The 27,724-nt window shown below is 32.3% G+C and overlaps 1 protein-coding gene across 3 annotated transcripts in view; it reads left to right on the plus strand.

The window, feature by feature from the left end:
- LOC145321994 (inactive dipeptidyl peptidase 10-like) overlaps positions 1–27,724 on the plus strand; it is a 155,630-nt gene that overhangs the window by 81,852 nt on the left and 46,054 nt on the right. For all 3 annotated transcript variants that reach the window (XM_080163716.1, XM_080163717.1, XM_080163718.1), the window contains 8 exons: positions 405–502; positions 3,010–3,050; positions 15,663–15,746; positions 16,414–16,471; positions 20,136–20,248; positions 20,572–20,633; positions 23,518–23,678; positions 24,104–24,198. In XM_080163716.1, the coding sequence (XP_080019842.1) occupies positions 405–502; positions 3,010–3,050; positions 15,663–15,746; positions 16,414–16,471; positions 20,136–20,248; positions 20,572–20,633; positions 23,518–23,678; positions 24,104–24,198 (712 nt within the window). The remainder of the gene's footprint in view (positions 1–404; positions 503–3,009; positions 3,051–15,662; positions 15,747–16,413; positions 16,472–20,135; positions 20,249–20,571; positions 20,634–23,517; positions 23,679–24,103; positions 24,199–27,724) is intronic.

The following is a 27,724-nucleotide window of genomic DNA, read 5'->3' on the forward strand; positions in this document are numbered from 1 at the left end:
AATGTATCATTGATCGACAGACTGACGGACAAATCATTACATAAAAATTCAGCTGTTTAATTTAGAAAGCTGCAAAGAAAATCACATATCCCCATAGCGTTACGGACATCCAGACTGAAAAACAAACAGACAAAATGAACTATAGTGTAATCCAGAGACTTTATTACACTAGTCACCAAAGTTTTATAACGTTTTCTTATTTGTTGCCTTAATATCTTTGGGGACTTTTGTTGAATTTTGATTGGTTAATCCATTCAGTTGAGTGTCCAAACGTTTCAACCACAAATTGTAATTTACAGAATGGGTAATTTTGTGTATGATTGGAGATGTGCATCATTTTATAGGCCGTTGTCTAATCCCTTTAGATACCTTTTTTCAATTGACTAATGTTTTTCTTATTTCAGCTGAAGACCTGGCTTTCATATCTGCAGATTCTCTGGGTCTTGTTATCATAAATACTCACACAAAACAAACTAAATCTCTCGTCTCTGCTAATATTTTTGTAAGTATTTTTCTTCATTTATTTGATTCTATAGTGTTTTCTATAAAGCATAGTTTTCTTTGAGTTATACATTTTTACGAATCTAAATTAAACAAACGTACATTCAGACAAAAAAAGGTCATATTTTGTGATTTATTCATAATATCTGCAAGAATGGGACATTGGGCTGTTTATTATACTAGTCCCCAGAATAATTTGTTGGCTTAACAACTTTGGGGACTTTTATTAAATTTTATAGGTTGGGTTCATTAAGTTAAGTGGCCTAACGCTTCAATCACTAATTGTAATCTACAAAAGTTTATCACCATTAATGATGTACATCAATTTATCGGCCATTGTTTTATCCTTTTAGATCACTGCTTATTTACACTTGCCAATGAAACAATAGGAAAGACTAATATTAATTATAGGGTAATTGTTAATCTTAAATTCATCGGCCATTGTCTTATATTTTTAGATCCCTTCTTATTTACACTTGCCAATGAAACAATAGGAAAGACTAATATTAATTATAGGGTAATTGTTAATCTTAAATAGCTTTATAACACTGAATGGGTTGAGTAAAAAGAATAATATATCATTAATAGGACACTCCACTATTTCATATTATTTACTAAGTATATTTGCGATTACTTTTATTTAATGAAATCTTCCAATTTTTAACATGTACAAAACGGCCTGCTTAATTGCTTCAAGATCCATGTCAGATCTATATAGGAAATAAATGTCTATAAACGAGCTCAAGTTTTCCAAGGAATATATGATTAAAACTCATAGTGCTCCAATAATCCATAATAAACTCTCATTGCCCAGAACGATAAGACCCATTATTTTACTTTATTAAAAGTAATTCATTTTTTTCATTTCATGTTGCTATTTACCTTATATTGATGTATTTAATTTCTAATCATAAAAAAGAAAATTTAAATTTATAATATGATAAATTTAAGAAAACTATGTTTTAAAAGAATTCGATTGTGGCGACATTTTGTGTGTTCAAATATTAAACTAAAATTGTAATCATCATCATTAACCCTTTGGTGATGGTAATGTAAAGAAAAAAATATAATTTTAAAAAATCTTTTAAAAATCATTTAAATTATTAAATATTTACTTTCTTTTAGATAGTAATGCCGGGTGAGGAAAATAGATTTATTGAGAAATAGATATGCATATAGAAAACTAGCCAATAGGGAGATAATTATATCGAGCCAACTCTAGTTTTTAAAAGCGAAGCTTTTCTATAATTAGGGTCGGTCCGTCCGTCCGTCCGTACGTCCGTAACGGATAGCTTTTTCGTTAATTTAGACATGTTAGAATTGTCCTATCGATTTCAAATTTTGCATGATGATTCCTTTAGTAGTTAGGTACGATTTAGAAAGCGTAGCAACTCTATAATCATTACCAAAATGTCCGTACGTCCATTTTAAACATGTTGATTTTTTTACTTTTTTAAATAGCTTTTTTCTTTAATTTAGGCATGTTATAATTATCCTATCGATTTCAAATTTTGCATGGTGATTCCTGTAATAGTTACGTACGAGTTAGAAAGCGTAGCAACTCTATAATCGTTAATAGAATGTCCTTACGTCCATTTTAAAAATGTTGATTTTTTAAAACATTTTAACAACAAATTTGTATGTGACCTAATTATTCGATTGGTCTGATTTTTGGTATACTGATTCCTGGGACAACAAAGTACAATATTATAAGCGAAGCAACTCTATAATCAAGTCCTAAAAATGTAAGTATGTCCATAATCATTATCCTGTATCAAGCAGTTTTTCAACAAATTTACTTACAATTTTGCTTTGACTCTTATACATTCGCATTCTGATTATTCAGTTCTGACATTATACAAGTGTTAATGTCCGTTTGTTGTCATCCTTGTTTTATAAAAATTAATAGTAATAAACAAAGATAAGCAAGTAACAAAGAAATAAAACTGCATATTTGAAGTATTATTAAAATAAGGATAAATAAGGTATGCTCAACACTTTTGAAACAATTCATCATATGTTTAAAGATCATTGAAACATATTAAGCAAGTGTCGTTCATGGATGTACGGTCATCTTATTGCCGCGCTTCCAATGAAATAGCAGTTCAGAATATGTCAATATTTTGGTTACTCTATAAGTCTGTAATAAGCAATATATATATATACAAAATTCCTCTTTCTGTAGATAACAATAGTGGTTGAATGGTTTGGATACCTACTAAATGAACCAACCAATCAAATTTAATAAAAAGTCCCCAAAGTTGTTGAGCCAACGAATAAGAAAACTTTGGGAAATAGTGCAATAAACCCCCCAATGTCTCCTCCCTCCCTGATAACTATGTTTGTTTACTTATTTCTCTTTTTCTAAGAAGAACAACTCACAGATTATTCCTTTAAGACAATATGTTTAAACAAAGGCTCATTCCCTGAGATTCCTCTATTGACTTCCTAACGACTTCCCAACGACTTCCTTTGCTCCGATAATTAATACTTTGTTTTTATTTTCAGAAAACTCTGAATTCTTTCTCCTATTCACTCTCTCCAGACAGGTATATTAGTCTTCACAGGGATAAAGGGATAGATAAATGGATATTTAAATTCTTTCTCCTATTCACTCTCACCAGACAGGTATATTAGTCTTCACAGGTATAAAGGGATAGATAAATGGATATATAAATTCTTTCTCCTATTCACTCTCTCCAGACAGGTATATTAGTCTTCACAGGTATAAAGGGATAGATAAATGGATATATAAATTCTTTCTCCTATTCACTCTCTCCAGACAGGTAGATTAGTCTTCACAGGGGTAAAGGGATAGATAAATGGATATACAAATTCTTTCTCCTATTCACTCTCTCCAGACAGGTATATTAGTCTTCACAGGGATAAAGGGATATATAAATGGATATATAAATACTTGCTCCTATTCACTCTCTCGAGACAGGTATAAAGGGATAGATAAATTGATATTTAAATTCTTTTATCCTATTCACTCTCTCCAGACAGGTATATTAGTCTTCACAGGTATAAAGGGATAGATAAATGGATATATAAATTCTTTCTCCTATTCACTCTCTCCAGACAGGTATATTAGTCTTCACAGGGATAAATAGATAGATATATGGATATATAAATTCTTTCTCCTATTCACTCTCTCCAGACAGGTATATTAGTCTTCACAGGGATAAGGGGTAGATAAATGGATATATAAATTCTTTCTCCTATTCACTCTCTCAAGACAGGTATATTAGTCTTAATAGGCATGAAGGGATAGATAAATTGTAAAGTTGATAACAGTTATTTGTCGCATTGTATTACAGACAGCTTTCCGTGAATAGTAAAAGTAAAATTTATAAGATTTTAGGCCCGAGGGGCCTTAGGCCCGTGCTAACAAAACTGGAATTAATTTTATGTTTTCTATTTTTATATCCTGTGACTATTGTATGATTTTTTGTATTGCTGAGAACTGGTTCTAATCAGCAGATATTCGTTTCGAAGCCATACTGCAAAAAAAACGTGTCTGTAACACATCAAGTAGTGCTAGTCGTCAACACCGCGCACTATGTTCCACGAGTGACAAAAAATCGTTTTTTACAATTTGGAAAATACACTTTTAAACAATTGTTTAGTAATATACACAAGTTTTGGGAAATAAAGCCGAAAGAATTAGCTCTTTACTATGAAAAACAAGAATTTTACGTGTAATTATACCAGAGGTATGGAATTAAGTTCCTTTTCATCATTGTAAACAACTATTTTTAAGGTTAACTAAACTACATTTCAAATCAATGTGGACCCCTTAATTTTAAAGCTATTTTTAAGTATTATATATTTTTGGAATCAGTATGTAATAATTTATACGTTTAGCCTTTAAAAGAAGTCAAATCTCCATTTTTTGTTGTAATTGTAGATGGTTTTCTTAGCATACTCGATTTCTGTAAAATAGACAATTTTCTTCTAATGAAAATTTTACGTTTGGTTCCAGATCTTTTAAGACCATAAGAGTCCAAGCAAATCCTCTTACATGGTGATATTAGATGTATGTACAATATCAGAGAACTTTACCCTGTGTATGCGAAGGTATGCGAAGTTTGTTTTTTTAAGCCCTAAAAATACTGGGTCTATACAAAAATAACAATTTTTTAAGATATAAAAGTGATTTATTTTTTTACTTATTTCCAACACATAATCAATTAAACTAAAAGTAAAGAAAAGTTTTAAATAAAGATTATCCCTAAATGTCTAGGCTCTTATTTGAACTATTTTACCTTTTTATTGGGGGGGGGGGGGGGTAATGCCCAACTTATATCCACATCTAAACCCATTAAAGCTAGAAGTTTAAAAAAATCTATGTGGTTTCCTAGTTCAAATATATATTCTTATTTAATTAGCATTATTTACTCCCTTCACACTTATATTAAGCAACCTTTTTCCAAAGGTGCTTTCAAAAAGACAAGTAGAATTTGTGGTGACCCCTAAAATGGTGGGTCTGGCTCTCTGACATATCTCAAATTTGGCGAACTTAAAATTTTGCAACGCATTGATAGAAACAAATAATTTCTACTTATATTTACATTCCATATTTAAATTTAATACAAATTATTAAAGAATTCAATTTTTATAGCATAGATTATAATTTTAAAAATTAGCGACGGTATCGCAGATTTCTTCGCAGGAAACTAAATAAAAATTTTAATCAATTCTAAGATGACTTTACAGTTTATTTTTAGTAGCGAATTTTATGTTTAACCTTTAACGGTTGGTCCCCTTTATTGACCTTAATAGGTCGAGGGTAGGAGAGGAGGGGGGGGGCGATATTGAACGTTCACTCTGTTATCTCTGTTTCTAATGTGCATGTCCCCTGTTTAATATTGAATTTCCGACAATAAGTGGATCAAAGTAATTTTTACTTTTTTATTGAACAACCTTGTTTTTAGGTCCTTTTTTACTTAGAAATTTCAAAAGGCTGTAATTTCTGTACTCTTAAAGCTAGAAGAAGATTTTTTCAGAAAGTGTTTACCTTTATGTATATATAATATTAGAAATCTTGAATATAAATTTCGGCGGCGGCAGCAGTACTTGGCAGTTTCCGGACGCTGCAGACAGAAGTCGGCAAGAAAACAGCGTTGGATTTTTATGAAATTTAAATATGTCATGTATACATGTTAGAACAGCTTAGGTTTAAAATTTGAAGTCTGTAAGTCAAAAATTGCGGTCACAAGAGCCTTTCAAAAAAAAAGTTCATGAATTCAAAGGGTTTGTTGTTTGATTGATATGTGGGGGGGGGGGGCGATCTGAAACTTTTGCGTAACCATGGAGTATAGGCCTTGTCTTCAGAGTGAGAGGATAGGTTTTTTGGGAAAAAAGTTTAGTTTTGGGGTGTATTTTCCTCATACAGTGTGTTTTTTTTATGAGAACTTTTTTGAAAGCCAATTTACTCCACTTATAGTTATCAGAATTTAATGATTAATGGCTTATTTTCTTCGTTTTTTAAGGGAAATTATGAAACAACCAAAAAAAATTACAGTTTTTGTTGAAAAAGTACAGTAAAGTTGAAAATTAAAAACTTAGGTGACCACTTCTAAAAATGGTTTTAGCGCATTTTTCTTATGCTCAAATCTTCTACCCTTTGCAAGAAAAAAATTGTATTTTCAGTAGTCGACTTTGGGGGGCCAGTACTTTCTCCCTGATTGAGATATGGCCTTCTAACTTTGACCTATTCTAGTACATGTCCCTAATAGTATCTGTATAAATTTATAGCTCTATATCTCAACTTTGAAGCGTTTTGCAGCCATTCTTGCAAAAGGTAGAATATTTGAACATAAGAAAAATGCTCTAAAACCATTTTTAGATGTTGACACCTAAGTTTTTAATTTTCAACTTTACTGAGCTGGATCTTTAAATTGTTTATAGGTGATTTAAACCGGGGCGATTCATTCAGCGCGCCATCAAATTATTAAATACCAATCTTTAAATAGAAATGGCATGGGCGATTCAGCGCGGTCAGTTGCGCCGAACCGGCGCAGCAATGCCACTCAACGAGTGGCATTGCCGCGCTAAATCTGGATGATTCATATTTAATAAATAAATATTTTTTTAAAATTAGTTTAATATTTTATTGCAAAACTATAGTGAAAACATTTTTATAGTTATTTTAAAAATAAATTATATATTTTTTTATATAAAACACCGTACTGACCCATTTTAAGTTATAAAATTGTACCGGCACGTATGGATATGTTATTGAGTGTCGCCAGCGATCTAGCAACACCGCGCCGAAAATCTTTTAAAAATCCCTGTTTTATAGGCGAGCTGTGGCTAACCACCAGCGCAGCTACAGTTCACCTCTGAATCGCCCCAATTCAGCGCACTATAAAAACGATTTAAAGATCCAGCTCTGTACTTTTTCAACATTTTTTGGTTGTTTCATAATTTCCCTTAAAAAGCGAAGAAAATAAGCCATTAATCATTAAATTCTGATAACTATAAGTGGGGTAAAATTGCTTTCAAAAAAGTTCTCATAAAAAAACACACTGTATTTAAAAATTTTTTGATAGGTCTCCAGGTTAAGGTGCTGCAGGCTGGAAGGTCACTTCTGGACAGGTATAAATGAAAAAAAAATTAGTTTGAAGAGTTAGAGATAAACTTATTAAACTAAATATGCATATTTTTGGATTTTATGAGCATATATGAAGAAAAAATAAAAATCAGCCTCTAGATTCAGGTCCTGCAGGCCTCCAGGTGGATCCTGGACAGGTAGAAATAAAAATTTTCACTTTTAAAGTTAAAGCATAACTTCTTTAACAAAAGTTGATACTTTATGGATAGTATTAACTAATTTGAAGAAAATTTTGAAATTGGGCTCCAGGTTCAAAATAAGTTATGCCCTAACTTTAAAAGTGAAAATTTTTATTTCTACCTGTCCAGGATACACCTGAAGGCCTGCAGTACCTGAACCTGGAGCCCAATTTGAAATTTTTCTTCAAATGAGGTAATACTATCCGTAAAGTAGCAACTTTTGTTAAATAAGTTATGCCCTAAATTTAAAAGTGAAAATTTTTAGATTTTACCTGTCCAGGATCCACCTGGAGGCCTGCAGTACCTGAACCTGGATCCCGATTTCAAATTTTTCCTCAAAAATGTTAATACTATCCATAAAGTAGCAACTTTTACTAAATAAGTTTTGTTCTAACTTCAAAAGTAAAAATTTTCAGTTTTTACCTGTCTAGAATTTATCTGGAGGCCTGCAGAACCTGAACCTGGATCCTGATTTCAAATTTTTCTTCAAATTAGTTCATACCATTAATAAAGTAGAAACTTTTGTAAAATAAGTTTTGTTCTAACTATAAAATTAAAAATTTTCAGTTTTTTTTGTTCTAACTATAAAATTAAAAATTTTCAGCTTTTACTTGTCCAGAATTCACCTGGAGATCTGCAGGACCTGAACGTGGAGGCTGATTTTTATTTTTTCTTTATATACGCTCATAACATCCCAAAAGATGCATATTTGGTTGAATAAGTTGATCTCTAACTCTTCAAACTATTTTTTTTCATTTATACCTTTCCAGAAGTGACCTTCCAGCCTGCAGCACCTGAACCTGGAGACATATAAAAAAATTTAATAAAATATTAGGAAAATACACCCAAAACTAAACTTTTCCCCCAAATAACCTAACCTCTCACTCCTAAGACAAAGCCTATACTCCAAGTTTACGCAAAAGTGTCAGATCCGCCCCCCCCCCCCCCTTAAGTAATATATCTAATACAAAACAATAAGTATACTAGACATTAACCCTTAATAGTGAGGCCCCTTGCCGCACATTTGGAGGTAGGGCTCAACCCCCCCCCCCCCCCTATTATCTCAGTGCATGTCCCCTGTTTGATAATGAATTTCCGACTAAAACTGAGCCTAAGTCAACTTTCGCTTTCTTCTCCATTTTATTTAACAACCTTTGTTTTTAAGTCCTTTTCTACTTAAAAATTTCAAAAGGCTGTAATTTTTTTTATCTTTGAAACAAGAAAAATAATTTTTTTCAGAAAATGTTTATATTTATGTAAAATTTATATTAGAAATCTCAAAACATAAATTTCGTCGGCCGCAGCTGTACTTGGCACCTGCCAGCCGCCGCAGTTGGCGGTCAGCGGGAGAACGGCGGCAGATCTTCATAAAATTTTAATACATTATGTAGACGTAGAAGAAAAGCGTAAGTTTAAAATTTGAAGGCTCTATGTCAAAAATTGCGGTCACAGGAGGGTTTTAAAGATTTCTGGAGACCTCGAGGATCAGGACCTGCAGGATCATACCTGGAGCCTGAAATTGACTTGAACACCTATATTTCATATAAATTAACCTATTTTAAAGTTAGTATGTTTTTCAACCTATTTTTTAAAAAATACACTATTCTAAGACATGAAGATATATTTCGATTTTAGCATTCATTTTCAATTCATTTTGTCTTAAAAAATATAGGTATGAGACATATTAGATAACAGCAAATATGATCAAAGATATTAAACATACATTTATATAGAACAATGTCACAAATTATTTTGAATCTTAGGTATGACGACTGAAAAAGTTTTAAAAAAAAGATTAAAACATTGGTTTTTTTAAATAGGAGGAGTAGGGAATAATTCTTGGCCTTGTTTGAGTTATGGGGCGGGGCATAGTTTTAACCAGGATAGCTAACTGTCCCATAATAATAAACTCACATACAGACGGACAGACCCTAATTATAGAAAAGCTTTGCTTTTAAAAAACTAATATTTATTCACTCACTAACAAAATAAAAATGTTGGCAGATAAACACATTTTTAAAGCAAATCTACTCTGTAACTCACTTTGTTTTTCTACCTGTTAATCAGTCATTCTGTTTGAAAAGCCATGAGGAAAATACAAAAAAATTAAAAATAAAAGCAGAAAAAATGTTACATAGACAAGCTGACAGACATTTCAAATTATAGATAAACTTCGCCAACAATTTCAAGATCCATATTTCAACTCCATTTATTCATGCAAACATAATTTACTTTCATACGAACACATTAAAACACATGCGACGCATGCAAATTAATTGATACTTTATCTGAAGTCGCTTGTAAGCATTCAAATAAAAGATACTAAGGAATAGAATATATTTACGTATATAAAATACATTAAAATACAGATTTTTATTTTTGTTTAAATTTTAATTATTGGTGGTGCATAAACCACCACTTTTTTGAACGCCCCCATAAAACGTTCCCATGTATAAATTGAAGAATTATTTCTCTTAAAGAAAGGGTATTAAGTACAAAGATAAATCGTTTTCTAGTAGCGAGGCTACTCTATTACTTCTAATATTACAGAAATTTTACATGAGTATTAAAGTAAATATTATAAGATTAGCACTAGTTTTTATAGTTAAGGCATTCGGAACCTTGTTTTCACTTATTATCCACGGAAAGATGTCTATAATATGATGTGGTAAATTACTCAGCTAAATTTATTTAGAATCTAAAATATTTTTATAAACAAGATACAAAATATATTTATATATCTTTTATTTAATGAAAAAAAAAATAATTTCTTTTATTTCACGAAAAAAATATTTTCTACTTTACATCCCTTTTGTCCTTGTTAACACCGTACAAACTTTGTACAGCAGAGAAAGAGTGGGCAATGACAATAGTACCCAAAGTTTTAAAATAACGTTTTTTCATTAGTTGGCTTAACAATTTTGGGGATTGGGTCAATTTAAATTGGTTGCTTCATTAGGTTGATTGTTCACACTTTTCAACCACAAATTTTAATCTACTGAAGGGGTTATTCTAAGTATCATCATTGGGGTATATATTAATTTATCGGCCATTGTCTTATTATCTTTATCCCTTTAGATCCATTATACCCACTACTGTATACCCCTTCTAATTTAATTTGCTTTTGTGTATTGATGAAACAATATGCTGAAGTGATAGCATGCGGAAATGAACGCCCACCGTTGAATTGGTACTTTCCCCCCCAACTAATTTGTCTAACAACGCCTCCCACAATACAAAACTGTATAAAAAGTCGTAAGAAATTAAGACGGAAAAAACTCAAGATATCTGTCATGCACGTAATACGTGGACCCACCATTTTAGTAGTCACCGAATTTGTATTGTTTAAGATAGAAAATGCTTCCTTTCAAGTAAATTGAAAATAAAATGAAAGTCTTATATCAGAGATTTATAGGGATTATACAATGGCCGAGAAATTAATGTACATTTCCAATACTAATACACAAAATTGGCCCTTCTTTAAATTACAATTAGTGATTGAAACGTTTGGACACTCAACTAATAAACCAACCAATCAAAATTCAATAAAAGTCACACAAATTGTTATGCCTACAAATAAGAAAATGCTATTTTGTGAATTTGGGGACTATTATAATAAACAGCCCATTGTCCCCTCCCTCCGTACATTTACACACAGAAAATAAATAAGAAATAGGCTCATCTGTATGTAAACTTGAGATTGGAAATCTCAAAAAATAAATTTCGGCGGCGGCGATCGGCGGTAAAACGGCGGCAGATTTTCATATAGTTTCAGTAGGTCATACATACTTGTTAGAAAAGCTTATGTTTAAAATTTGAAGTCTATAGGTAAAAAATTGCGGTCTCAAGAGCTGTTTTAAGATTTCTGAGGGATCACGACCTGCAGGATCATGCCTGGACCCTGAAATTGACTTAAACACTTAAATTTCATATTGGTATGTACTAGTATAGGATATTTTAGTATTTGGTAACTTAAAATGCTTAGTTTAAGGCAAACAAAATATGTTTGCTCTTTACCTGTATGACCCGGCCAGGTCTGCTGGCATCCTGTGCCAACCAGGATGGAGATATTCAAAATTTCGTCATTACATTGAAAGATATATGGATACTTATTGCTACTTAAATAAAATTTCGTCAAAATTTTAAAATATACACTCGCTATGATTTTTTGTCATTTTTTTGCTTTTCTGGAACACAGTGCCGCGTCATAACTATATACGTTAATAGTTATTTCTTTCATCGTATTATAAACCGCTTTCCGCGGATATTGGGTGTACAATTATTAGATTAAAACAAGTTTTTTTAGCCCCGAGCTGCCGAAGGAACGGGCTAAAAAAACTGGTTTTAATCTTATGATTGTACGTTTCTATATTCGTAGAAAGCGGTTTATAATACGATGATAGACATAGTTTTTTCGTATGGATGAGAACCGGTTCCTATCCACCGGATTCGAATAAATACGAGAAAAATGGTTCCTCTTGCCTCTATATTCCGCGACATTACTATTTAGAGTAGGAACTATGCCTTGGTGCAAAACAGGCGCTACTCATTGCCATTGAACTTTCAGAAAAAGATCGTACAATCAAGGTGGGTTGTCTGTAAATCAATATAAGTTCTGAAGTCATATCCCATCCTCTAGTGGTTATCATAACATTAATTTTAGATAGCTTACCCCTACCCCAACTCTTTACAGCAAAGAATTTGCTTATAGCTTTCATTGTTTGTTAACCAGCCGTATTATTCTAAATCATTCATCTTGTATTATCATAAAAAAATTATCGGTTCTTTCCCTCATTTAGCATCTGGACCATAATTAAACTTTGTAAAGAAAATAACGTATTCTTTATGCTTATTTTAGGTTAGGTTAAGTAAAGGTTACAAAAGGATATCATTACATAGGAAAAGGGTCAGTATGGTGGTCCGATAAATGTATAAGTATAGATTATAATCATTACAAATACCTGCTCCACGTGGTGGAGACTCTTTTTGTCTGCAAGCAAACTACTTTTTTTGTTCTTATGTAGGGACTCGGCTTTGTTTATATTTCCGACGATATTATCTGATTTCAAAATCGGAACAGGATCTTCTCCATTAGCATATAGCTCCTGCTTCCTCTAATTTGTTGCTTTGATACCCCCCCCCCCCCCCCAACACCCCCCTCCCAGAACTAGAAATATATATTTTTTATGTCATATAAGTTTATAAATAAAATTATTCTATGCGTAATTGGCTGGGTTGGTTTCATTCATATGTGTAGTTACAAAATCATAGTATAAAATTGTACGATAACACACAGACACATCATTTTGTTCCAATAAGGATTATTTTTCCTCGCAAAACAGTTGGATGACAGCATCGCTTCGAAACCGATTAATACTCGTTGGATTAGAACCGGTTTGCAGCCGTACTGAAAAAGCATGTATAGTACCGTATTGTATCCAGTTTTCTACGAATATCAAATAAAAAATCATGAGTTTAAAACCAGTTTTTTTAGCCAGTACATTTGGCATCTCGTTGCAGTAAAACTGGTTTTAATCTTATAATTGTACATTTTTATATTACATTAAGAAAGCTGATGCTATAAATAACTATTCTTAGAATATTATATAGATTAATCGTGATTCTTGATTGTTCTAATTGATGATAACATATTCCTTTTTTCAGTATTTACTAGAGTACTCATATAGTACTTATCAATTATGACATACTAAAGGTTAGGAAATTAACAATAAAAAACTGTTTTCAAATATTTCTTGTCACTTATAAGGAAATACTGTTTCAAGTATGATTAATATTCGCTGGAATAGAACCGTTTCTCAGCCACACTGAAAAATCATTTTATATCAGCAGAAAACTGTCTATAATACAATGCAGTTATAAAATTGCTGTATCAAGATAGTTAATAGATATTTTAGCACTGTTCTTTTTCTTTAAAAAAATAATTTGATTAAATTAGCTAGTATAAAGCTTACCTGAAATTTGAACATGCAATTGTTGATTTCTTGTGATTTTGACGTACAGACATTGTGCTGCTTTGTATATACACTAGTTGCTTCGGAACTAACTTCTAGGAAATTAAAGGAATTTAGCCTAAAAACAACCCCAAGAATATATAAACTTTCTTTAAAAGTACAACTAATTCCAACCATAAAAAATACATTATTACTTTTATATTATACGACTAGCAGCTTCGCCCCTAGAGGCCTCTAGGAGAGCGGAGAGTTGAATCCAAAAACCCATTTTTTCAATTTAAATTTTTTTTAAAGTAAATATTTTTTTCCCCCAAATAGTTATAAACCTTCCCGGGACCTATGAGAAGCTACCCTGTTCCATGTTAAGGAGAACCCGATCTGTTCAGCGGTTAGCGAGATCCTTTGGTACAGAAAAACAAATAAATAAACAAACAAATTGACAGACAGACAGACATCGATCTACTTTATATTATAAATAACAATTTGTATCTTTTCATAGTAAAATTCCGATTTTTTGTTTTTACAGGTATTGCCATAAATGAGCAACCTTTAAGTAAAAATCTGGAGCCACTCATAGTTTGAATAACTGCCAACGATAATTTTTCAGTTGAGTAGATACATATACTACAAATACAGATATGTAGTACTTAAATATATGATAACTTTACTTAAATGTACTTTGTTTATATATAGATATAGTGGTTTCTTTCAATGAGACTAATCAAGAACAGACCCCCCCCCCCTATATTTTAAAAGCAATTAAAAATAAAAAATGGGGAGGGTTATTTATGTGTTCGTTTTTTTACCAGGTTTGCTAATGTTAGGTTTGCTAATATTGGGTTATGTTCATGGTAGCCCAGAGGGTTTAGGCAATGATCAACCTCTTTTTCAATTTCTTCAAAAATAGGAGGGGAAGGGGTTCTATGCTCGCCAGGCGCAAATCACCAAAGATATTGTAACTAAAGCAAATTAAATTACGTAAAATTAAAATTAAAATCTTAAAATTAATAACAGTTTTGTTAGCCCGGGACTTCGGCCCCCCGGATCTAACAAAACTGATTAGGTCTTATAATTTTGCATTTTTAAAGTATATATGATTAAATGCGATAAATAACTATTCTTTCAGATTATAAACATTATATCATCCCAAAAATAAACTGCATGAAAGACAAAATCAAGCGATAACGTAGAAAACAGTAAATTCCGTTTTTGATGAACGTACTATGTATGTATGATGATACCAATTGTTAAAGTATGTTTTTGATTAATACAAAATATAAATCAATATGAACATTTACATTATAATAAGATAATGAAATTAGTAACTTTTGCATGTTCTATCATTATACAAATATGATGTCTGTATGTGCGTCTGTAATCATATTATACAAATTGTTGACCAATGCACCCAAGTTCTCATTTTTCGGGGAGTTTTTTTCAACTTCTATGTTTTGTAACTTTATTTTTTTCAGTAAGAAAATCATTCTACACTTTATTCAATCTAAAAAAAAAAATTTTTTATGGTTATCTCTAATATGAATATAGGAATAGTTATTAGTCGCTTCGTACTATAGACAGCTTTCCGCGAATATTAAAGTACAAAAATCATAAAAATCTAAAATCATTAAGCCATTTTTATAAGCTCCGAGAGGACGTAAATATTATTAATTTCATGATTTTTGTTTTAATAGTTCTGGAAAATTATCTGTAATACGATGCTATATATGGTTATTCACAGTTGCTGAAACCGGTGTTAATTCAGCGGATATGAATCGGTTTGGGATCCGTACTGGAAAAGAAATTTTTATAAAATATTACAGGAAATCTGAGCGATTCTTTCTTTCTATTGTGAAAAGAAATGTGCGAAGATATAGAGAAAAGTTTACGCGTTTAGCAACTATAAAATTTACTTTTTTACTATTCAATGTTGAGTGGATCATCTCTACAAGGAGGGGGGGGGGGGGGGGTTATATGCCTACCAAACTATCTTATTTCCCCCTTTACTTTCTATTACTTTAAACATTAGGGGAAACGGGGGGGGGGGGGGGGGGGGTAAGTGCTCACCAGGTTACTTTGTGTGAAAGCGCTGAATTATATTTCAATATATTTAACATTTTTTAATTGAAGATGATATTGTATCATATCCATTAATGCTTCGAACCCGATCAATATCCGCTGGATTAAAACCTGTTTAAGCCATAGTGATAAAAATTGTATGTCATCACTTTAGAGAAATTTTTCCACGAAAAATAAATTAAAAATCATAATATTAACATCAGTTTTGTTAGACTTGGGCCATTGGGGCTAACAAAACTGGTTTTAAAATATTTAATATCCGCGGAAAGTTGTCTAAAGTACTATGTGATAAATAACTTTTCTTCTCTTTTTCAGAGTTTGGATCCTAGTGCGCCACGCAGAATTAAGTTCATACTACGGCAGCTCTGCACAATACTCTATACAGAATATTCAAACTGAGTAAGTGAAAATAGATTTTAGAATAGATAGATAAATTGAAGAAGAAACTGGTATATCAAAATCTATAGAAGCTCTTTACGAATAATGTCATATTAGAATAATGTACTAATAAGACACCATTTTTAATAGGCACTATAAAGAGCTTCTACTCCACTAAAACGGTTTTAATTTTGCGCAAAATTAAAACATTTTACTGGCCCCCCTCCTCCTTATTTTCTGTTCAGGGATACATCAATTACTAAAATCAGTCAATAAATAAGGAAATTATGCCCCAAAACATGAATATCCCTGTAATAAGGTTTCCCCTCTGGTATACTGGATTTACTTGATTTACCTCACTCAACTTTCTGGCGTGTTGTACAGTGAAAAAACTACCCCCCCCCCCCTTATTTTTGATTTTCTTCAAAATTAAGGGGGGGGTTAAAAACTACCCCCCCCCTTATTTTTTATTTTTGTCAAAACTAAGCGGGGGGTTAAAAACTACCCCCCCCTTATTTTTGATTTTTGTCAAAACTAAGCGGGGGGGGGGGGGGTTTCGGTGCTCCGGTCTTCACATGTAAGCAAGCACCTAGCTATCCATTACGGACGGACCGACCTACCTGTAGAAAAGCTACTTTTAAAAAAAGTTTATGTCTACGTGTATTTATTTATGTCTAACTTCATTTAGGTTAAACTCTCCTGTGATGAAAGTTGGAGTTGAATCACTCGATGCCTGGGCAACACAGGTACACACATAGATAGATAGATAGTTGGAGTTGAGTCACTTGATGCCTGGGCAACACAGGTACACACATAGATAGATAGATAGTTGGAGTTGAGTCACTTGATGCCTGGGCATCACAGGTACACATATAGATAGATAGATAGTTGAGTCACTTGATGCCTGGGCAACACAGGTACACACATAGATAGATAGTTGAGTCACTTGATGCCTGGGCAACACAGGTACACACATAGATAGATAGATAGTTGAGTCACTTGATGCCTGGGCAACACAGGTACACACATAGATAGATAGTTGAGTCACTTGATGCCTGGGCAACACAGGTACACACATAGATAGATAGATAGTTGAGTCACTTGATGCCTGGGCAACACAGGTACACACATAGATAGATAGATAGTTGAGTCACTTGATGCCTGGGCAACACAGGTACACACATAGATAGATAGATATTCGAGTCACTTGATGCCTGGGCAACACAGGTACACACATTGATAGATAGTTGGTGTTGAGTCACTTGATGCCTGAGCAACACAGGTACAACATAGATAGATAAATAGATTTATGAATAGATATATTGTTTGAAAATAGATTTATGAACCATTATATCATTGGATAAATCAATAAATTTATTAATTGAAAAATGGATGTAAATATGTATAAATTGAATAGATTGGTTTTTAAATGAATTTATAGATGGCTTTATGGTCACATATATTAGTAATTTATGGATAGATAGATAAATAATTGTGAAAAATGGATTGGTATTTTAACTGATTGCCGGATTTTATATAAATCAAAGTATCGAAGAATTACTTAGTTTAAGAATAAGATAGAATAAAGATATTCTTCAACTTTCATTTTATTTTATTTTTTGCATAACTATGTATATTAGTCAATGGGTTTGTGTGCGTGGGCTTGTGTGTGTGCCTGTATGTGTGTGTTTGTAGATAAACTTTTTGAAGAAATAGAGACAAATTTGATATTGCTTACTCATCCCTTGCTGATAAACTTTACTAACTACTACACACTTTAGTGGACAGTTGGATAGATAGTTTGATAGATAGACAGCTGGATAGATAGTTAGTAAGATTGATAACGAGATAGATAGACAGCTGGATAGATATTGATATAGATAGAAATTAAGAAAGATAGAAATTAAGAAAGATAGTTATTAAGATAGATCGATATAAAGTAAGATAGATAGATAATATTGTGTAATTCCTAAGTCATTACTACTGCCAAAACAAACTTGAAATTCTGCAGTTTTCCAACAAATGTTTTTGTCTATTATTTCTATTAACGACGCTACTATAACTCACTTTGCGCGTCTGTCAGTCCGTAACATTATGAGGAAAATATGATTTTTCCAGTTAAAAGATAGAAACTTTACAAAGTGTCTCAAAAATCAGCCATGTGACGTCATTGAGAGAAGAAGGCGGAAAGAGAACACCTAAAAAAGAGATGGATAATCCCTCATTTTTTTGACGTCACATTGCGGATTTTTGAGACACTTTGATAATTTTCCTAGATAGACATCTATTTTTTTCTCTATACTCATGAGTTCCAGTATTCAATTAACTTGGTCCCTCGGTCTCTCAGTTATGCTACAAAGCATAAACACATGGAAAAATTTAAAATACACGTAAAAGGTTCTGTGATTTGTTTCCATTCAATTTATATTTATTCTTGATTTTAATATTTCCTCTTTAAATCATCTTGACTGTAATTCTCTTCATGAATTTTTGTGCTTCGCTACTTATGGGTGTTGTCATCCTTGTTAATATCGTACCTACTCTCCAAGCCCCCTGTTTGGTTTGGCGTTCAAATATGACATGCATTTCATGTGTGTTAATTAGTTTAAGGTACTAAAACTAATTCTTTAATAAATTGGTTCTGCTTTTCATGCAATTTTTTAAAATTTAGAGCTACGCTTTTTATCATTATTTTACCCTTGTTTGCGTAATATTATTGTATTTTTAATAGACAGTAATTAAACTTTCATTGTAAACTTTTTATTAAACTGTAAAGTCTAAAGGTGCTTTCCCACAAAGTGTCTGTAAAGCAATGATAATCCTCCACTTCAATTATTGTAAGATAAATTGAAAATTAGAGAGCGGGGTATTTTTTACCTAACCGCTGCGGTGTCTTAACCCTTTGGGGGAATCAAGTATTAGATATAATATCACCTAACCTGACTAAATATATTTGAATTTTCTTTCTATACTTCTGTCCTAATTTAAGGATCAGTAATTGTATCCAGGGAGTAAGGAGGGGGGCAATGGGCAATTAATTCAATATAAGAGTTTTCAAAGACAGGCCATGAAATCTACACTAATCCATAAAATTTGGAGGAAATTGTAAATGGTTTGTTCAATAAATTTAGAAAATTATAAACTAAGAAATCATGCAAAGCGTAATCACATCTTGTTTTTGATGAAATATATTGAGGTTTTATGGTGCGATTTTTATCTTACAAGATTATTAGACCCAGCCAACTGCTGGCTGGCTGGGCAAAAAAATGAACCAATACGCCAGCCTGCCCCTTTTTATCCAGTTTATTTCCCTTGCCCCATGCCCCCACCTCACTTCTCCCTTTTCCTATCGTGTGCTTAAAAAAAGGGAGATTGGAGGAGAGGAGAGTGAAATAGAATATGGAGGGGGGGCCGTGTATTCTCAACTCTCTGTCTGCTAGATTCAAAACTAAAACAACGAGTAGCGGCATTTTATGCGCTAGTACCCAAACTCAGTCAGAAACTGCTAAATTCTTGCACATTCCCTTTAATCCAGTACCCAAAGTCTGAGACTACTAAAAATTGAATATTCGATCCATTGTCCCCTCCCTTACTCCCTGAATTGTATCTATTATATATTTTTTTAAGATAAAACTAGAGGGATTTACAGTGTTCATACAATTTAGTTAATTATTGACTTATAACAGCCATGACTAGCAGCTGCGCCTCAATTATAGATTGCCTACAGATTGTTGAATTAGCAGCGGTAAATACTTTATCGCAGCAATTTAGCTGTGACTATAATTTAACTGCTTGGGTTATGGTATAGTCTTTTTCTATAGTTGCTTGCAAATGCATTTTTTTGTTGCATAAAGACAGCGGCTGGAAATACCAAGTAAAAGTGTCTGACTCTGATTATGACGTAAAACATATTAGCCAATGAGAGGCCAGCATACACTGTAAGTGGCCTATCATTGGTTAATTTTTTTTGACGTCATAATTAGAGTCAGCCACTTTTACTGGTTCGGCTGGAAACTTTAAACTAATAATAAAAAAATCGTTATGTAATCTTGAGTTATACATATTTGTTGGAGCTGTAGATTTAAAATTTAACAAAGATAAGTCCATACTTAGCTGTATGATAAATCTATTTTTATAACCAACTTGTATAAATGGATATAGAATACATGGATATTGTGGTCATTTACTAATATAGGTTTCTAATATAGTTCTTAGATATTTGTCAAGACATTCCTCCATGGTCAGGGGATGGGATAATGGTGAGAGGAGTATCGTCATTAGCCAGCTGTGAGAACATTTGATTAGGGTATGCGAAAATCTCTCACAATTTCCACATATTCTTTGTTCATTATTGTATGGTAACATTGCTGTTACAATTTTAAAAATTTTATTATTTTATTTTGGTTTCAGGAACGCTTACAGCACGTCGAGTGGGTTGGTTCTACCGGGGGCTCAGTTGTGATCGTAAAGGATAATGATATCTACTACAAACCTACCCCTGAGAATAATAACAAAATTATCAGGCATCATCAGCGTTATGTTTATTTCGATTTTTTCTCTTTACATTTTCCAGTATGACTTCTAAACCAATTAATATCCGCTGGCTTAGAACCGGTTCTCAGCCATACTGAAAAATCAAGTATAGCATCGTATTATCGACAATTTTACACGAATAATCATTGGCATGTAAAATGTTAATGTTAGCTCGGGCCTTAGTCCAATTGAATGTAACAAAACTGGTTTTAATCTTATATTTTTTTTTAATTTTGATAACTACGGAAAGCTTTAAATAATATGCAGTTAATTGTGACACCTAGACAACGTATAACACTGGATGCTATGATAGAATCACGCGGACTGGTGTTCAAGGAGTTGTCTTCAATGGAATTACAGACTGGACTTATAAAGGTATAATTTGTATATCTTCATACTTCAACTAATTTGCTTTAATTTTTCTGCTAATAAAACATAATACAATTGAGAAAAGAATAATCATCAAGGGTTAAGTACAATAAAAATGCTAAGAGAGCAAAAAAATTTCAAACATCTAAAAATTGCGAATTTTTGTTTGTTAATTTTAAATGATCTTCCTTATAGCTGTTTATAGGAAAGAATATATGAATTCTTAGATTTTTAGGGTACTTGTAATAAACACTTAGATCTCCGAAGTACATATTATCTTCTTAATAAAATAATAGTGTTTAGAATAGACTGATGTTGGAAGCAAAATACGTTTTTCGTCACATTAATAAAGGATTAGTTTTCAGACAAAATGTATAAAGGAAATAATTACAAGGTGCATAAATGTAATATGATCTAACGGTTGGGTTCTTATTTGCATTACAACCAAAAATGTGACTTTCTTTTAATTTGATCTTTTAAAAACAGGCATAATTTTAGAAAAATGAGAATATTTGCATTATCGATAAAAATATTGTTTATTTATTTGTTTGTTTACGTTTTATGACATCAAAGGGCCTGATTACAGGGACCTACAGGGATAAGAAAATGGACGATAAATAAACATCCCTATTAATGATACACAAAACTACCACTTCAGTAGATTACAATTAATGATTGAAACGTTAGGACACTCAAATTGAAGAACCAACCAATCAAAATTATATAATAGTCCCCAAAGTTGTTGAGTCAACAAATAGTAAAACGTTATTATAAAACTTTGGGGACTAGTGTAATAAATAACTCATTCCCCCCCCCCCCCCTCCCTGGTTTTATGGCATCATACCCTGATTATGTTTATTCAATAAACAAACAGGCCAATGTAAAAATTATTTTATATTATACATTTTAAGGAGAACGTTTATTGCCGCTATTTTTTTTGAAAAATTTAATACTTTGGTATGTTAGGTTGGCTGTCGTGTTTTCAAAAGCAAAACTTTTCTAAAATTAGGGTCGGTTGTTCCGTCCTTCGTCAGTATTGACAATTTAGCATTGTTCTATCGATTTATAACTTTGTATGCTGATTCCTATAATAATTAGGTAAGATTTAGGCAGAGTAGCAACCCTATAATCGTTTTAGCTTTTTGACAAAAAATCTGTGTATGATATTACCATTCTATTCATCTGACATCAAAGTACTTCCTTTTACTGTATCCTGTATTTACGCAACTTTGCAGCACATTTATGTTTTTTAAAAATATTTCATGGAAAAACATAGGTACAGGGCACAAAGTGTAATCCTGGCAAGGCCGTAGTTTAATTTATTCCAATAATATAAACGCAATAATTGTTTATTTTATTGTTTTGTTGTTGTTTTTTCTCCATAATTTATTGGCATTATTATTTCATTTGGATCGTCATACTTGCATTTTAAAAACAAAGAATATTTATTATTTATCGCATCGTGCTATAGACAGCTTTCTGCGGATATCAAATTTAAAAATTATTAGATTTAAACCAAGTTTTTTAGCCGGGAGGGGGGGGGGGGGTGGGGTCAATTTTTATGATTTTTAAAATCGTTAAAAATTTATGTATTATGACGCTACACATGATTTTTCAGTATGACTATATGAATATTTATCGGCTTCGAAGCCCTACTTGAAAGTTCTTTTCTCTGATTAGCGCAGCAGTTACAAGAATTTAAGATAAACTCTTACTAACGCAATTACAAAAATATAATTTAAAGATTTAGCAATTGCAATTGTATTCTTTTTTAACCCTTACAGATCGGGGGGGGGGTCATATTGACCCCCCCCCCTCTAGTTTTTTCAATGTCATTTTTTTGTAGGTAAGATGGAAAGCTGTGACTTCATGACTTTTTAAGTTTAGTAATTATGCGTCGGCAAGAGTTGATTTTATTAGGATATCTGGTCTGTGTCGGTCGTGGTGTCCGGTCAAAGTCGGTTGGGTAGCACCAAAATTTAAAAAAAATTCTAAATAAATCTTAATTTCTACATTATGACTTTTGTGTATAAGGTAGAAACCTAAAATTTTTTTGGTGAATACTGAGATATCAATGACCTTATGAGAAAAGTGGTGTTATGGCCGTTTGACCGCACCCTGACCGACTTTATGACCGATTTTTGTCCGGCTTTTACTACAGACATATATCATGAATATCGTGGCTTCTATTACAGCTGGAGACCTATAATTTTTTTTTGGTAAATTCTTGAGCAACAATAGACAGATAAAAATATTAATTGGCGCCGCCAACCGCCGTTTTACCGCCGTAACCGCCGAAAATGGTGGTTTCCGTTATTTGCCGTTTTTCGGCGATGATCAGAAAAAGTAATCTTTTTGTTATGAAAAATAAAAGTTCGTCCTAACATTTGGTCATCCTAGCTGCAAAATTGGCCGCTCTACAGCTGTTTTAAAATTTAGCGGCTTGCCGCTAAAAAGCGGCTAAGGAGCGGCCTGACCGCTATGACTAGAAAAAGTAATTTTCTCTAAAAATACACATGAACCACCAGAAAAAAATGTTACGTCTTTATCTGTAACAGAAGCCGAGATATTGACCCCCCCCCCCCCCCCCCCCCGATCTATTAAGGTGGGAATTGGGGCCCGATCTGTAATGGTTAAAAAGCATATAAATATAGTATCTTTTGATAAAATTAGACTTATGTTCGCCATTTCAGGTTTTTTAAAAAATCTTTTTAAAGTTCATTCATGTAACATTAGGATGTCTCTGTGTTAAAGTAGTAGGCTGTCTGATTGTTTGTTCCTATAAATTTTTTTTTTAAATTTGTGATTTCTGTATTATTCATATGATGTTTTACTATTTTGAAGGTAAAAGTTTTCATTGAATATTTTTGACAACTCAGTATTTTTTAAGAGCGTATCCTGCGTTCCGACTCAGCTCTGTGGATGTCTCCAGGTGGCGGTCATCTTGTCTACCTGAGCATCAACTGTTCTGGCCTCCAGGAGGTCAGGTACCCGCGGCTACTGGGCTCACACGAGGCCGGCCTTGATCAAGTTTTCATCAAATATCCTATGGTAAGATAATTAATTGCATAAACATATTTAAAAGCTTTTATTTATCTGATTAATAAAGCCGTTTCATTTTAGAAATCATAAAAAAAAACAATAAAAAAAGCTTTACAATGTGTATTGATTTGAAATTCAATACTGTGTTGTTTTAGAATATTTGGCATGTCATTATTTTACTTTAACTGTTCAAATCGTTCATTACTAATGGCTATATCCCTAGAAAGATTTGAGGGAAGTGGGATTTAACCCTCCACTTTCCAGTTTATATTTTAGGGGGGTGGGGGAAGGGGTCCAAGGGATGATTACTCCTGGAAAGGTGGAGGTACCATTCACTAAATTAGTTATGGACCTTAAATAGGAACCATATCACGCACTGAGAAACAGATAGACACCCTGTTACTTTTATATAAGTAATATTTGAATTACTTTAGGCTGGCCGAAATATCTCGCATGTGAAGGTCTACCTGTATGATTTCAAACTGAACAAAAACATGGAAATCAAACCTCCAGAATTCTTGAAAACCAAGTAAGAGTTTCAAATAATCTTGATGGTTGGTAATAATCAACGTTTTCCCTCAAAGTCCCTTGTTTAGCAACGAAACACCCCTTAATTTAAAACACAAATTTGAGAAAAGGGGTGAGTATTTTTTGTTTTTTTAGGTCATGTTTGGTTAGGTTGTAGTGTGTGCTGGATATCTCCGCATGGATAGGGCCCTCATTTTATGCATAATGGATCATAATTCCCCTCTCCTCTCTCAAAGTCAATTTATTTATAATAAAGAGAAATATAAATTCTAACTTTTAGTGTAATTTTGAACAATGTGTAATATTTCTCTCTTTTTAATTCATATTTGACACATAGAATAAGGAGGAATAGAAATGAAAACCCTAAATATTTCTGGGAAATTTGAAGGAATCTTTGACTTGCGCAGTAAAGACAATAATGATAAAGTACAAATCACAATGACTAGTTGGACAAAACTAGAAAAGTTTAATTTGTATCAACATCTAATATAAGAAACATAAGAGCGCAACTTAGTTTTATAATATAAATACTGAGACCAATATTTTTTTGTAAATTTTCTTACATAATTACTTTTTTAAGGCTTAATATGCACATTAAATTCATTTTTAATCCATTGTGAATAGGGAAGAGGAAGCTGGATTCTTGGCTACATGGCTTTTAGTAAATCATTGGAAAAGAAATTTATTTTGAATATTTTTTCTGAATAATTACTGAAATCATGTTATTTACTAACAGCCTTGTAGCCGTTTTGGTCTTTCAAAAGTTCCAATTTTACTTCAGGCTAGCCAGGCAGAATCTTCTACCTGGATTCTATTCTATACTTTATCTTCTTTGATTTGACACAAAATATTAAAGAATATATTAAATATTTATCGTTCATTAACACATCCCTATACCCAGTTGAAGGTATATATATTATATATGGTTACATATCCTGCAATTAATCCCAGTAAATCAAGTAAAACGGCCATAATACCTGGACCATAATGTAAGGTTTTTGCAAAAAAAAATCAGGTACAGTTTGCGGTCAAATGTTCCTCGGACCGATTATCTCCAAAAATTTATGAACTTTAAAGGCTGCTAGAAGCCAAACGTCTGATCGAATATATTAAGATTGTATAAAATTTTATCAAACATAAGAAGGCATTCAAATAATCAGTGAAAGACTTTAATCTATAATGCATTGTTATCTCGCTGTGCACATTCTTATACCGCTAATGATATTGTGCTAATTGAATGTTCAGCTGTTTGGGATCAAGAAGCTTTTAACGTTCATAGACTTTGGAGATAATCAATACCAGGAATATTTTACCGTGAACTGCATAGAATTTATTAACATAGGTTGGCACGCATGGATTTGAATTATGGTTACAAAGTGCAATATGTCATGAGGGAGAGGACAATTGGCTGTTTATTACCCTAGTCCCCAAAGTTTTATAATAATGGTTTCTTATTCGTTGACATAACAACTTTGTAGACTAATAATAATTTTTGGCTTTATTTAGTTCCTCATTTGTAATTTGAGTGTCCAAACGTTTAAACAACTAATTGTAATCTACGGAAGAAATAATTTTATAAATTAACATTAGGGATGTATATTAATTTATCGGCCATTGTCTTATCCCTTTAGATCCTTGACAATATGCACATTAATATTTTTTGGCTAACATTTTTTATGTACTGACGAAATTCTATATGTGTGTATATACGTGAAAACTTTCCTTTTTTCGAGAAAAAATATAATGTTAAAGATATTCAACTCAAGGATTTGTAAAAAATTATAGAAAAAACATTTGAGGAAGAGGTGTTTTTAGTTTTACCAGGGTGATTATTTTTAGATGATGGTAGTACCCTCTCCCAAAATTGTAATAGACCTTCCCAGAACCTATGAAAAGCTTCACTCACTGTTAAGGAGAACTGTATTGGTTCAGCGGTTAGCAAGATCCCTCAGTATAGACAGACATACACATAGAGTTCCAATAGGATAGAAATCAAAGTATATAATTTAGCTCTATTGAATGGTATTAAAAATATGTTTGTAAAAGAGTAATGAAATATCTATAACAAAGGATGTTCGGATGAAAAGAAACATATTACATACAGCTAGACATAAACAAGGATATCAACATCCCTAGGAAACATATTACATACAGCTAGACATAAACAAGGATATCAACATCCCTAGGAAACATATTACATACAGCTAGACATAAACAAGGATAACAACATCCCTAGGAAACATATTACATACAGCTAGACATAAACAAGGATAACAACATCCATAGGAAACATATTACATACAGCTAGACATAAACAAGGATATCAACATCCATATGAAACAAATTACATACAGCTAGACATAAACAAGGATATCAACATCCATATGAAACAAATTACATACAGCTAGACATAAACAAGGATAACAACATCCATAGGAAACAACTTACATACAGCTAGACATAAACAAGGATAACAACATCCATAGGAAACATATTACAAACAGCTAGACATAAACAAGGATATCAACTTCCATAGGAAACATATTACATACAGCTAGACATAAACAAGGATAACAACATCCCTAGGAAACATATTACATACAGCTAGACATAAACAAGGATATCAACATCCCTAGGAAACATATTACATACAGCTAGACATAAACAAGGATATCAACATCCCTAGGAAACATATTACATACAGCTAGACATAAACAAGGATATCAACATCCCTAGGAAACATATTACATACAGCTAGACATAAACAAGGATATCAACTTCCATAGGAAACATATTACATACAGCTAGACATAAACAAGGATATCAACATCCATATGAAACAAATTACATACAGCTAGACATAAACAAGGATATCAACATCCATATGAAACAAATTACATACAGCTAGACATAAACAAGGATAACAACATCCATAGGAAACAACTTACATACAGCTAGACATAAACAAGGATAACAACATCCATAGGAAACATATTACAAACAGCTAGACATAAACAAGGATATCAACTTCCATAGGAAACATATTACATACAGCTAGACATAAACAAGGATAACAACATCCCTAGGAAACATATTACATACAGCTAGACATAAACAAGGATATCAACATCCCTAGGAAACATATTACATACAGCTAGACATAAACAAGGATATCAACATCCCTAGGAAACATATTACATACAGCTAGACATAAACAAGGATATCAACATCCCTAGGAAACATATTACATACAGCTATAAACAAGGATATCAACTTCCATAGGAAACATATTACATACAGCTAGACATAAACAAGGATATCAACATCCATAGGAAACATATTACATACAGCTAGACATAAACAAGGATAACAACATCCATAGGAAACATATTACATACAGCTAGACATAAACAAGGATATCAACATCCCTAGGAAACATATTACATACAGCTAGACATAAACAAGGATATCAACTTCCATAGGAAACATATTACATACAGCTAGACATAAACAAGGATATCAACATC

Source organism: Acartia tonsa, chromosome 6, assembly GCF_053477335.1.
Source record: "Acartia tonsa isolate MP-2025a chromosome 6, ASM5347733v1, whole genome shotgun sequence".
NCBI lineage: Eukaryota > Metazoa > Arthropoda > Copepoda > Calanoida > Acartiidae > Acartia > Acartia tonsa.